This window comes from Pan troglodytes, chromosome 4 (assembly GCF_028858775.2).
Source record: "Pan troglodytes isolate AG18354 chromosome 4, NHGRI_mPanTro3-v2.0_pri, whole genome shotgun sequence".
NCBI lineage: Eukaryota > Metazoa > Chordata > Mammalia > Primates > Hominidae > Pan > Pan troglodytes.
In genome coordinates, this window is record NC_072402.2 from 78887145 (window position 1) to 78901642 (window position 14498).

A 14498-nucleotide genomic window follows, 5' to 3' on the forward strand; every position below is an offset into this window, starting at 1 on the left:
CATTATTATTTCTTGACACCTATTTCTCCATCGCTGTCATATCTCCTCTGAGTTCTGCTTTCATTGGCCAAGATTATAGCTAACAAATCTGCCAAACTAATCTTAGCTTACGGAGAGGAGGCTAAGGTGAGTGTGGGCTTCTCTCCTGTCTCTGCTTGGAGGTTACACATGTTTATGTCCACAGTGATCCTGGGTAGCCAAGTTCCTACCTTTAAAACCAAGAGTGCTAATGTTTAGCTAATGAATGTTATTTGTCAAGCACAATTTTAAATCTATTAAATATATTAATACATTGGAGCCTCACTCCCAGCCTAGGAGGTAGATGCTATTATTATTATGCCCATTGTATAGTTGAGGTAGCTGAGCTTGGGTCACCAACACAAACCACACTTTGTAAGTGACCCCCGATTTCCATCCACACCTATGTGCTGCCATGGCTTAGCTGCCTCCTATGCAATTAGATCATGAGGGAAAACCGATCTTATCCCTCATCACTTTGCCCGACAAAGAGGCAATTACTAAGTCCATTGATTGCTAAGCAAGTTGAGGTGTAAAGAGGTGAAGCGCTTCTTGTCTGGTCAGATCACCGTCCCTGGGAGCAGTGTTATTACCTCTAACCCTGCTATACTCTTTGCCAAGAGCAGCTGCTTTTCTTTATTTACTAATGAAGTGTGGTGGCTAGAGCATGGTTTTGAAATAGGAGGCACAGCGTTTCAATCCAAGGAATGTTATATAACGTGGCATAGTGACTTCCTACATTCAGTTTCCTTATCTATGAAATGGGGATAACAACTGAATCTCTATCACAGGGTTGTTGTGAGTATTGAAGGGGGAAAGACTTATGGTACCTGGCTCACAGCAAGTGCTCATGAAACACTTACTATAATTATTATATTATTCTACAGCCAACTTAAATTGGCTCTCTTAAAAATTCATTAGATCAAAAGCAACTGGGTCAAAATTTATAAATTTGTTTGCTCTTTTATTTATTGGGCAATAGGTGCTAGGGCATAGGCAAACTTTAGTCTTTCACTTTATACTTTCAAAAATCATATCTAAATCTGTGAGATGTATCTTCAGAGGCAGTTTCTATAAGGGATATTTTAAGTCAGAAAATTTATGAGAAAAATTGTTATTTTCTGGATAAATTGAGATAACTCCTAGATTAAGTTTGCTTTCGCCACACTCTTCCCGTTGCAGTTCTTCTAACTCAGATCTGGGACTATTGCTTCTCTGCTGGATGGCCTGGATGGCAGAATACCAAGCCTGCCATTTAAGGCTGCCTCCACCCTGGCCTGCTTTTTCTCACATCCTTGCCTCCTGCTAACACTCCTGTGGATCTGTCACTCCAAACTCATTTTGCTTTCCTATTGCCTGAGAAGACCTCGAGCTCTACTCTAGCTGCCCCTTCCCCATCTCCAGCAGTCTCAGTCAAGGGATGCCTCTTCCAAGGTGAATTCTTCCCTCAGGATGCAGCCAGCTGTAATGGGCACAGTGAGCAGGGCATCGGGAGTGACCATTGTCAGACTGCCTTGTATCATGGGGCACTGGCATGCCTTACTTATCTTGTCTACTGGATATTCTCTATAGTTCTGTCATAAGCCAGCACAGCACTCTCCCATTCAATCCTTCTTACCTATTTATTTTTAATTGGGAAAAGCAACACAGGAACTACAATTTTTTTTTTATTATTTTTTATTTTTTATTTTGAGATGGAGTCTTACTCTGTTGCCCAGGCTGGAGTGCAGTGGCACGATCTCGGCTCACTGCAAGCTCGGCCTCCCGGAGGAACTACAAATTTTAAAAGGAAAAACCACACCCCAAATCTCATCATCATAAAAATATGTACTCTTACCCATTATTTCAAAGGCTTTGTTCATATGCATATATATTAGTATATCTCACAGTTGCAATTATAGTAGAGATGCAATTATACATTTATTGCCCCTTTATTATATCCTATTGTTTCCATATTTCTGCAAAATTACCACAATTATTTTGATATATCAACTCACACAAAAATTTAGAGTAACTTTTTAATAATGTAAGATTGATTTAGAATCACACTTGTTGGTTTCTGTTTCATGACAACCTAAATTTTATTATAGTTGTTTTCTAAGTATAACAAATAAGATATTTTCAACTCTTTTCAGAGTTTTTCAATAGGTTATAGCTCATTTGACTTGGAAGAGTATAACATTTTATTCAGAATTCATGTTTTAAAATGTGATTGCTTTTCGTTCGTGCTCCCCTTAAATCAGTCAGTCTGGCTTTTGGAAAAAATAATCTGCTAGAAAAGATGCTTATTTTTCTGTTTTGATGGAGATGCAGAGACTTGCATATATAACAGGGCATTCAAATGGGACTCTTTCTTTTGTCTCAGTTTCTGCCAAGACCTTAAGTCTGAGAAGAAAAAAAAGATTAATTTTCCACATACACTTAAAGAGAAATTTCAGACCATATGTGTGGGACTTGCAGGGTGATGGTGTGATTCTAATTCCTTCACTCTCCTAGTATGCACGTGAGGAGAGGCTTAAAGGCCAGTGCAGAGATTTCAGAGAGAGAATTCCTTCAGGAGAGATGAGAGTGCCAGGGCATTCATCCCCCCTACTGTGCCCCAACTCAAGGCAAGTGAAGGGACAGCTAGAGATCTTGAGGGTTTGCTATGGGCTTGGGGAGCATGGCCACTAGCATTTTAGCCTTAAAATACTGATAGGCAAAAGACTGCCTGGAATGACATTTGGTGACAGAGCTGACCAAAAGCACGGCCAGGAGTGGCCTGATTTTCATGACGTGGGATGGGGGTGAAGGGGATGTCAGCGATCATGGTTGCTTCTTGTGAGCCAGATTTACACCTCATGGAAGGCAACAAGATGTGGATCATCTTGAAAAGATGCCAAAGAGGATGCCCTGCAGGGGTGATGTGGTTTCAGTAAAGGGGTAGAAGATAGGAAGGCAGTGGGCAGCCAGTTGGAGGAGGAATTGTCCACATTGAGGGACCTGAAGGGAGCAGAGGTTTCCCAGTGGACACAGAGCTTCTCTTAATAGAAGGCGCCAGTCAGCATGTGGACACTGACTACATACAGGGCACCATTGCTAGATGACACCGTTACTATACCCAGCTGAATAAGATATTTTCTGACCCAACTCCCTTTGCTGTTTGAGCCCTGGAGGAGCCAGAGGCATCACTGTGAGTAGCAGAGGAGAAGAGCAGCCAGAGGGAAATACTATGGAAGCTGACTGCATCCGCCTCACCCACCCACAGTTTCTCTCTTTGGTAGGTCTAGACTTGGAAGGTCCTCCAACACCAGATTGGAGCAGACATTTCTTAGGGAGTGAGTGGACAGGAGAGAGGACTGAGTCAGTTATACACCTCAGTTCACGGCACACTAGTATCATGAATTTACGAAAAAGCTTTTTTTGTTATATATATTTATGCATTTTTGTTCCCACTCCCTACTCCAATTCTTCCCCATGGAAAACCATTTTAATGGGTTCCATATGTATTTCTTGTTCCAGTGTGTTCTGGAAAACTTCGTATTATTGTTTTAGTGTGTGTGTATTTTCCATGAATGTAAATAGCTCTGCATTAGCTTGTTTTATTTCTTGTTTTTCGTGGAGCGTTGCTGTGAAGATTTGCCCATGTTGCCATGTGGTCTGCTGTGCCTAGCTGCTGCAGCAGGAAGTAATGGGTCCGAGCTTTTTACACCTAAAAATGGAGACCATTTGTTAGTACCTGAGAGTGAAAACTCTGTTCTGCCCCATATTTCATCCAAGGCAGAGAAGAATGATTCCACAAAGGGTTTGGAGGTAGTTGCCTGGAAAAAAAAAAAAAAAAAAAAAGCTCTTTTATAATTGTAGCCCATCAAGTCCAGTTATTTTAATTAACCAGCTGCAGTAGTGTTTACTGATACATCAACATATAAGAACTGAGCACCTGTGATGTGCAAGATTCTGGCAGATTTGGGGATAAATCATATAATAAAAGGCAATATAAAATAAAGCCATTCTGGGAGGTACAGAAAGTAAGGGCATGAGGGTTCAGGGAAAGGAGAGAGAAGTTTAGCCAGGGACACTAGGAGAATAAAGAGGAAGGATTTGAGTTGAGATTTGAATGCTTAAACAGGATTTTGATAGAATGAAAAAGACATTCTAGTTGGGGAAGTTACATGAGCAAAGTAAAGCAAGATCCAAAGTGCAAAACTACAACTGAGAGGTGATAAGTAGAAGGTTTGTTTGTTTCAAAATATTAGTTTATCTTACTAAATGGTTAATAGTTTTGGGAGGCCAAGGTGGGTGGATCACCTGAGATCAGGAGTTCAAGACCAGCCTGACCAACATGGAGAAACCCCATCTCTACGAAAAATACAAAATTAGCCGGGCATGGTGGTGCACGCCTGTAATCCCAGCTACTTAGGAGGCTGAGGTAGGAGAATCACCTGAACCTGGGAGGCGGAGGTTGCGGTGAGTCGAGATCATGCCATTGCACTCCAGCCTGGGCAACAAGTGCAAAACTCCATCTCAAAAAACAATACAAAACAAAACAAAACAAAACAACAAAAAAAGAAGAAGTGTAATCCAGAGTCATGATAAATTCCCTCCTAGGTAGATCCTTTGTTATTCTCAAGCATCAAAATAAGGAGGTAGTGGTAGGGAGGCAAATTTGAGTAGGTCAAAATGTGTATGTGTTCTTGTGTGGGGAAGGATCAAGGGTTCCAGTCTTGCATTTTTAAAGTGGCAGTTTTTATGTTTTGAGCCAATGCCTCAGATCCTGACATATCTCCTTATTATATGCATTTGGTAAACACTTTTTTAAAACCCAGCTTCTTTTATGCACTCTTTGCTACATTATGGAACACTCTTATGCTGTAATTGGTGTGAGGTTTGTCAGCGTGCATATGATGAGTTCTCCATGATTTTGTGTTTTTTTCCCCTCTAATCTGACTTTATCAGGAAGTTCTTGATGTGTTGAAGCACCTTATAATCCACAGTGAAGCTCTGTGATTTGTCTTTCTGAACTCTAGACTTGAAAGATTCCTGTTCCTCATTCAGATCTTGCCCCTTTTCTAACAGTACTCCTCACAGATTAATTCCCATCTTAATGTGTCTCTGGTAAAACACCTGATATCATGTCACTGAGGAGGAAGCACTAGGTAAATTTGAGTTGTTCTGGGAATTTAATGTTAACAGTATTTGTGTGATGGAAAGGATCTCTAAACTTCAAGTCAACAGTGGGATTTTGTAATTAAAAAGCTAGCGGCTGGGCATGGTAGCTCACACCTGTAATTCCAGCACTTTGGAAGGGCAGGGCAGGCGGATCACCTGAGGTCAGGAGTTCAAGACCAACCTGACCAACATGGAGAAATCCTGTCTCTACTAAAAAAAAATACAAAATTAGCCAGGCATTGTGGCACATGCCTGTAATCCCAGATACTCAGGAGGCTGAGGCAGGAGAATTGCTTGAAACCAATGAGGAGGAGGTTGCGGTGAGCCCGGATCGTGCCATTGCACTCCAGCCTGGGAAACAAGAGCAAAACTCCATTTCCAAAAAAAAAAAAGTTAGCATCCAAGTTCCAAACGAAAGTGGCTTTGCTTTACTACCAATCTCCCTCACTGTTCTTCCATTTCTCCTTTTCTTTCAGAGCATTTTATCAAGGGCCTGCCAGAATACCACGTGGTGGGTCCAGTCCGAGTAGATGCCAGTGGGCATTTTTTGTCATATGGCTTGCACTATCCCATCACGAGCAGCAGGAGGAAGAGAGATTTGGATGGCTCAGAGGACTGGGTGTACTACAGAATTTCTCACGAGGAGAAGGACCTGTTTTTTAACTTGACGGTCAATCAAGGATTTCTTTCCAATAGCTACATCATGGAGAAGAGATATGGGAACCTCTCCCATGTTAAGATGATGGCTTCCTCTGCCCCCCTCTGCCATCTCAGTGGCACGGTTCTACAGCAGGGCACCAGAGTTGGGACGGCAGCCCTCAGTGCCTGCCATGGACTGGTAAGTGCAGGCTCTGGCTTCCTCTGCCCTGGCCCCTAGAGTCTCAGCTGGTAGACCTACTACCAACAGGTTCACAGATGCACTGACATATGGGAGTTGAACCCCTGTGATGTGATGATCCTGGCCTCCAAAGTGGTTGGCGAGAAAGTATTTAATAAATAAAAGAGATCGACTTGAGAGATACAAAGAGTAAGGGCACTGAGGATTCAGAGGAGGCAGACAGAACTCCAACCAGCAACATCAGGGTGGGGTTGGAGGGGGAAGAAGAGGGAGGATTTGAGTTTGGTTTTCAGCCTCTGAGGCAGCTCTGAGGCAACTGACTGGCTGGACAGCGTATTTTGAATGAGCAGAACCTAGATTTGGACTGAGAATTTATTAATAATGATGGTGATAGAAGCTGCTGTGATGTAATAGTTGACTCTGTGTGCTTCGTAATCAGACTTCATGAGGGAACCTCGGGCAGTCAGTTGATCACTTTGTGCCTCTGTTTTCTCATCTGTAAAATGGAGATAATAGTAGTACCTGTCTCATGGAGCAAGGTTTGGCAAACTATGAACCATAGGCCAAATCTGGTCTGCCTCTTGTTTTTATAAATAAAGTTTTATTGAAAGGCAGATATGCTGTGTGTTTACAGATTGTCTATGGCTGTTTTCAAACTGCAACAACAGAGCTGAGTAGTTGGTGTAGTTACTGTATGGCTGAAGAACCGCACAATATTTGCTGTCTGGTCTTTCAGAAAAAGTTTACTGACACTTTTAATTGTGAAGAGTGTTTAATAAATAATAAACACTCAATGAATATTGGCTGCTGTTATTATATTTTATTATTCGAATACGCCAGGCACTGGGATATGTGGTTTACTATGTGGTTTATGTACATTGTCCACTTTGCCTCGTTTTAGCAGATGAGACAGTTTGGAGATACTGAATAAATTCACTGTGCAAGTTACTTTGGGTTCAAATCTTTCTATCATTATATGCTATATCTCAAAATGCAGCAACAGTGACGGCCCCACCAGCAACTGCAGGGCAAACAATGCTCAGGAATTCTGTTAAGATTTTTTGAGGTGTGTGTTTAGGGAGTGAGTGACTGCAGGGGAAGAAATCCCAGAGTCTCGAAGGTGGTTATGGAGGAGTCCATGTTTTTGGCCTTGGTCCCTGTGCCAGGGCTGGTTTGCTAAGCAAAACTTCTAGTGGCATTGGCATTCCTACAAAAGGCACTTGTTCCAAATCCTCCCATTGTTACTGCCATTTTGCTAAGAATTTCTGTACTTTGTAATTTAGGGCTCTGTTTATCTTGTATCTCTGGAGTTTGGCTTTGCTAGAATACTGTGAGAAAATTCAGTAAAACATTATCCAGCAGTTTAAGTTTTCCAGAGGACCTCTGGGGATGAATTGCTTTGTACAATAAATGGAAAGTCTTGCTTTGCCTCTTTCTGTAAATTTGGATTTTCATATTAGGTGTTTATCGTTTCCCCCTAATTAGATCATAGCAGAAAATCAAGAATGGTGAATGGTTTTCTATTTTTCTTTTCCTCTTCTCTCTGGGCCTCATCAGGGGCTTCATTGAGCTGCAGAACATTTCCCAGCTCCACGGCTGTCATCATCTAGGCTTGCTCTGGACTCACATCACATCTCGCCTTTGCAATCCTGGCTCTCATTCCTGTGAGACAACCCTGGAAGCATTATGGCACCTGGTCCTCTATGGCCAGAACTGGAGAAAGTTCTGGATGATGAAACATTATCCTGCTCATTAAACATAAGCATCTTTCCATGGGATGGAGCAGTATGGTCTGTGGACCTGCAGAATCAACATCACATTGAATGGGGAGCTCATTACAAAGACAAACCCATGGGCTGCACTTCAGACCTAGTGTGTCAGAATCTCGGGGGAATGGGCAAAAATGTCTCTGTGTGTGTTTAGCTGCTTTATTGAGATATAATTCACATATATATGGTTAACCCACTTAAAGTTTACAGCTAAGTGGCTTTAAATGTGTTCAGAGTTGTGCAGCCATCACCATAAATTTTAGAATATTTTCATTAGCCCACAAAGAAACCTATATCCCTTAGCAGTCACTTACCCATTCCCCCATTCCTCCACTCCTAGGGAACCACTGATCTACATTTGGTCTCTGTAGATTTGCTTGTCTGAAACCTTTGTTTTAATTAGCTGTCCAGGAGATTCTGATGCCCGCTGAAGTTGGAGAAGCCCTGGACTAGAGTAGTCGTTGTTAACCCTGGCTCAACATTAAGACTAGCTGGCTAGCTTTAAAATGGACCCATGCCCCAACCCCACAGCCTAGATGTTTTGATTTAATTGGTCTGAGAGTAGAGTCCCAGCATCAGCATTTTTTAAAGCTCCCCAGGAGATTCTAAATTGCAGTCAATGTTGCCAACCACTGGATTAGCGTAAGTGGGTGTTAATGGGTGGTATTGGCCAGTGTTACTCTAAAGTACCGGATCTCCCCAGGTGATTCTAATGAGCAACCAGAGGTGCAACCACTGTTGTAAATTGCTCCCTATTTTCATCTTGTGCTTTCTAAGGGAAATTGCATATTGTTTAGCATTATCCTAGGCTTGGGAATAGAATACTAGGACCCTTTCAATTTCAAATGTCCCCAAGGAGCAGGAGTACTACCATGTAGGCATTTTCAGATTCAGATTTCAGATTCATACGACGTTCAGAAGCACAAAGTGTTAGTTAAGATGACGGGAAATTTTCACATCCAGATCAGTGAATGATTTTGCCAGAAGAAATTCTACTGGGAGGATTATTTTGGAACCTTTTACACAAAATTGGATGTTTAATGGATGGTTATAAAAAAAAAAAGGCACCCAAAGCCAAATGAGTTTCTTTCCTTTCTGTGTGTGCACTACTTGGCTGGATTCAAGTTCATTTGCTTGTGTACCAAAATTTGCCAATGTCCACCTAGAGTGGTCGTAGTCCAAAGGATAGTGGTTGGACTTGTACCTGACTTCTGATCATGTGTCTAGGGTCTGACATCCAGTGTAGTTGTTCTCTCTTTCACCCAGGTATGGCCCTACATTCAAATTCACAGGATGGCAGGCCTAGGATCTGCTGGCTCTAAGCCCTTCTCCACTTTTAGGGGCAGAAGTAGCATTTGGGAAGTCCTTCTTAGGAAGAAACACATTCATGTGGACCAGGACGTCTGCCTGTCATTCCTGGGGTGCAAGCCTGGCTTTGTTTGTTTCAGATGTGGTCATCTGAATGAGATGTTGGAGGCTCCTGGAGTTGTCTGTGATTTGAGACTCATTTAGTCTCCTCTGGAGCAGACTCAGATGATTTCAAACTGAGGACCCTAGAAAAGCTACCTATGGGAAGCTGTGGGACAACCTTCTTCCTGCATTTAATATACTCTAGCATGGTTCCAGCACTTGTCCTCTTTGAGGCTGCTCCCAGACTGAGTCAGCCCGTGTCTCGGCTCAGCAGCTGTCCTCTGTGATCGCCACCGTTTTCACTACCCTTCTCCTGTCAACATTTTCACAACTTTGGCATTGTGGAATTTGTTTGTTTTAACAGTTTAGTTAATTTCTTCCATTCTCAGCTTTTTGATGGAGGAACTGTGTTCTTTAATCAGTTAGATTCTGAATTTATCCTCAGGAATGAGTATCGCAGTGGGGGTGGGTTTGGTTTTGCTGTTGCCAGGAGCACTACCGGATTGGTTCCAAGTGAATTTGTTGTTAGTATTTCAGTTTAGATTTCTTCACTGGAAGGATAGTGCAAGATATCTACCCTCGTGCATGAGACAGGATTGGGGTTCTGATTTTTCATAGGGCGTTCTAATTCTGCTAAGCACTTATCCTCTGGACTGTGTACCTGGGTCATTAAACTTATAATTTTAATTTCTGTTTATAGCACATTATGTAATTCCTGTTCATAGCATTTCTTAGCTCAGGCTTTACTAAAGTGAATACAGTTTTTGACTCTATCAAAAACTCTAATTCCAGCCCCTGCTGGGAAATCAAATTCTAATTCTTAATCTGAATAGCTGGTCATGGATCTCTCAAGGGCCATCCAGCTTTAACTTCCATCCACTCTCCAGCCTTAAGTTTCCCTTTCTCTTTGGGTGAATTGAGATTTCCTTTCTTGTTTTAAACTCAAATATGGGTTAAACTTTTGAGAGAGATATTTCTTAGTATTTTTGTGTTAAACTTTTTATTTTGAAATAGTTGTAGATTCATAACACTTGTAAGAACTAATTCAGAGAGGTATTAGTATGTACCCTCTACCCAGTTTCCTCTGATGGCAACATCTTGCAAAATTACTGCACAGTATCACAGCCAGGATTTTAACACTGATGTGGTCAAGATGACACACTTTTCCATCACAAGAATCCCTCATGTTATCCTTTTATAGCTATACCCATTTCTCTCATGGTACCACCACCTCATATTTATATTTTACATTTAAGTCCATAATCCATTTTGAGTTAATTTTTGTATGAGGTATGAGACTTAGAGGTTCTCCTCCCTCCCCTCCTCCCTCCTTTTCTCTCTTCCTTCCTTTCTTGCTTTGTTGTTTGCCTATGGATGTCTGATTGTTCCAGCACCATTTGTTGAAAGGCTGTTTTTGTTTCATTAAGTTGCTTTTGCACTTTTGTAAAAAATTAGCTGGATGTATTTTTGCGAGTCTATATCTGAGTTTTAGGTTTTGTTCCATCAATAGCACACAGTCTTCATAACTGTAGCTATATAATTAGTCGTGAAATCAGGTAGACTGATTCCTCCCATTTTAGTCTACTTTTTCAAAATTGTTTTAGTAATTTTAGTTTCTCTGTCCTTCCATATAAATTTTACAATAATCTTGTCTACAAAATCTTGCTGGGATTTTAATAGGAATTGTATTACATCTATATATTAGTTTGGGAAGAATTGACATCTTTGCTATGTCAAGTCTTGCGATCCATGAACATGGTATGTGTCTTGATTTATTTAGATCTTCTTTGATTTTTTCCATCAGTGTTGTGTAGTTTTCAACATCCTAGCTCTATATGTGTTTTGTTAGATTGACTTCTAAATATCTCATTTTCTAAGTCCTTATATTTTTAATTTTAGTATTCATGTGCTTGTTGCTAGTATGTAAACACATAATTAATTTTTGTATGTTTACTTTGTATACTGTGAATTTGCTAAACTGTCTTATTAGCTCTAAGATGGTTTTTTTAGAAGATTCTTTGGGATTTCCTATGTATACAATAATGTCATTTGCCAATGGGGCAGTTTTATTTCTTCCTTTCTCTTCATATGCCTTTCAACTTTCTTTTCTTGCTTTATTACTTTGGCTAGAATTTTGAGCACTATATTGAATAAGAATGGGGAGAGCAACATCTCTTGCCTTTTCTCCAGTCTTAGGGAGAAGGCATTCAGACTTTTGTCATTGGGTATACTATTAACTATCTGTTTTGTTTTGTTTTTGTAGATGCTTTCTATCAAGTCACAGAAGTTTTCTGAGAGCTTTTTTTGATTTTGAATGGGTATTGAATTTTGTCAAGTGCTTTTCCTGCATCAGTTGATATGGTCATGTGACTTTTCTTCTTTAGCCTATTAATATGATGGACTATATTGATTAATTTTTTAAGACGTGTTTATTTTTTAAGAGCAGTATTAGGTTTATACCAAAATTGAGAGGAAAGTAAAGAGATATCTCATAATCTGCCTGCTCCCGTATATATACATAGCTTCTCCCATTTTCAACATCCCCCACCGGAGTAGTACATTTGTTATAATTGATGAATATATGTTGACACATCATTATCACCTAAAGTTTATTGTTTACATTAGAGTTCACTCTTGGTGTTGTACATTCTATAGGTTTGGACCAATTTATAATGACATATATCCACCATTATATTCTCATATAGAGGATTTTCACTGCCCTGAGAATTTTCTGTGCTCCATCTATTCATTTCTCCACTCTCCTACCCCTGGAAACCACTGATCTTTTTAGTTTTGCATTTTCTAGAATGTCATATAGTTGTAAAAGCATGCAATATGTAGCCTTTTCAGATTGGCCTTTTTCACTTAGTAATATGTCTCACTCTGTCGGTAGGCTGGAGTGCAGTGGCACGATCTCGGCTCACTGCAACCTCCGACTCCCTGGTTCAAGCAACTGTCCTGCCTCAGCCTCCCAAGTAGCCAGGATTATAGGCACGTGCCACAGTGCCCAGCTAATTTTTGTATTTTTAGTAGAGACAAGGTTTCACCATGTTGGCCAAGATGGTCTCAATCTTCTGACCTCATAATCCGCCCACCTCAGCCTCCCAAAGTGCTGGGATTACAGGTGTGAGCCACTGCAACCAGCCCCCTGAAGTTTTTTTATGGCTTGAAAGCTCATTTCTTTTTAGTGCCGAATAATATTTTATTATCTGGATGTACAGTTTTGTGTATTCATTCACCTACTGAAAGACATCTTCATTGCTTTTAAGTTTTGGCAGTTATTGATAACGTTGCTATAAACAACCTTGTGCAGGTTTATTTGTGGACAAGAGTTTTCAACTCATTTAGGTAAATATCAAGAAGTGTTACTGCTGGATTATATGGTACGAGTATGTTTAGTCTTGTAAGAAGCAGCCAAATTGTCTTCCAAAGTGGCTGCACTATTTTGCATCCTCACCGGCAATGAAGGAGAGTTCCTATTGCTCCATATCTTTGCCAGCGTTTGGTATTGTCAGTGTTCTGGATTTTGACCATTTCAATAGATGTGTGGTGGTATCTGGTTTTTGTTTTAATTTGCATTTTCTTCACCATGGAAATGCATATGATGTGGGATATCATTTCATATGCTTGTCATATGTATATCTTCTTCAGTGAGGTTCCTGTTAAGGTCTTTGTTCTAGTTTTTAATCAGGTTGCTAATTTCCTTATTGTTGAGTATTAAGAGTTCTTTGTAAATTTTGACAGCAGTTGATTTATCAGATGTCTTTTGCAAATATTTTCTGTCAGTATATGACTAGTCTTTTTATTCCCTAGATAGTGTGTTTCACAGAGCAGACATTTTTAAGTTTTATAAAATCCAGCTTATCAATTATTTCTTTCATGGGTAATTCCTTTGATGTTGTATCTAAACAGTCATTGACAAAAACAAGGTTATCTAGATTTTTCTCCTATATTATCTCTAAGAATTTTAGAGTTTTATATTGTACATTTAACTCTGTCATCCAGTTTGCATTAATTTTCTTGAAGAATATAAGATTTATTGTGTTAGTTTTCCCAAAGGGTGTCTGGATTATTTTTGCATGTGAATGTTCATTTGTTCAGCACCATTTGTTGAAAAGCCTGTCTTTTCTTCATTACATTGCCTTTCCCACTTTGTCAAAGATAAGTTGATTATATTTATGTTGGTCTATTTATGGGCTCTCTATTCTGTTTCATTATCTATTTATCTATTCTTTCACTAATATCACATGGTCTTGATGATTATACCTTTAATGTAAATCTTGAAGTCCGATAGTGTCAGTTCTCCACTTCTCCTTGCATTCTGCATTGGCTAGTCTGTGTGTTTTGACTCTCCATATAAATTTTAGAATCATTTTGTGAATATCCACAAAGTAAATTGCTAAAATTTTGGTTGGGATTGCATTAAGTCTATAGATTAAGTTGGAAAGAACTAACATTTTAATAACATTGAATCTTCCTATCCATTAGCATGGAATATCTCTTCATTTATTTATAGCTTATTTCCTTCATCAGAATTTTGTATTTTACCTCATATAGATCTTGTACATATTTTGTTCAATGTATCTAAGTATTTAATTTTTGGAGAATGCTAATGTAAATGGTATTAAGTTTTTAATTTTAAATACTTCTTGTTCATTGCTGGTATATAGTAAAACAACTCACTTTATTAACCTTGTGTCCTTCAAGGCTGGGTACAATCACTTGCTACAATTGTTAGTTTCAGGAGTGTTTTTTTTTTTTTTGAATCTACATAGCATTCACGTCATCTGTGAACAAAGTATTATTTCTTCCTTTGCAATTAGTATACTTATATTTCCTTTTCTTGTTTTATTGTACTACCTAGAACTTTCAATATGGTGTCAAAAAGGAGTGGTGAAAGAGGACATCTTTGCCTTACTTTTGATCTTAGTGGGAAAGCTTCTAGATTCTCATAAGTATGAAGAGATATTCTTTATTAAATTGAAGAATTTTGTCTCTATTCCTATTTTACTGAGATATTTTATCATAAATGGGTGTTGGATTTTGTCAAGTGTTTGTCCTCCATCTATAGATATGATCATGTAATTTTTTTCTTTAGCCTGTCAGTGTCATGGATTACATTAATCAATTTTTGAACGTTGAACTAGCCTTGAATACCTGGGATAAATCCCACTTGATTGTGTTGTATTATGTGTCCTGCCTGAAATGTGTCTGGGTCCCTTTTAGCCATAGCTGGAGCTGGAGTGGCTGGGACACAGGGAGCAGAGAAAATGTCTTCTTATACATTGTTGGGTTCAGTTTGCTTGAGGGGTTTT

General features: G+C 39.6%; 1 protein-coding gene across 2 annotated transcripts in view; it reads left to right on the forward strand.

Moving 5' to 3' along the window:
• ADAMTS12 (ADAM metallopeptidase with thrombospondin type 1 motif 12) overlaps nt 1-14498 on the forward strand; it is a 371361-nt gene that overhangs the window by 5043 nt on the left and 351820 nt on the right. For both annotated transcript variants that reach the window (XM_016953471.3, XM_016953472.4), the window contains exon 2: nt 5643-6004. In XM_016953471.3, the coding sequence (XP_016808960.3) occupies nt 5643-6004 (362 nt within the window). The remainder of the gene's footprint in view (nt 1-5642; nt 6005-14498) is intronic.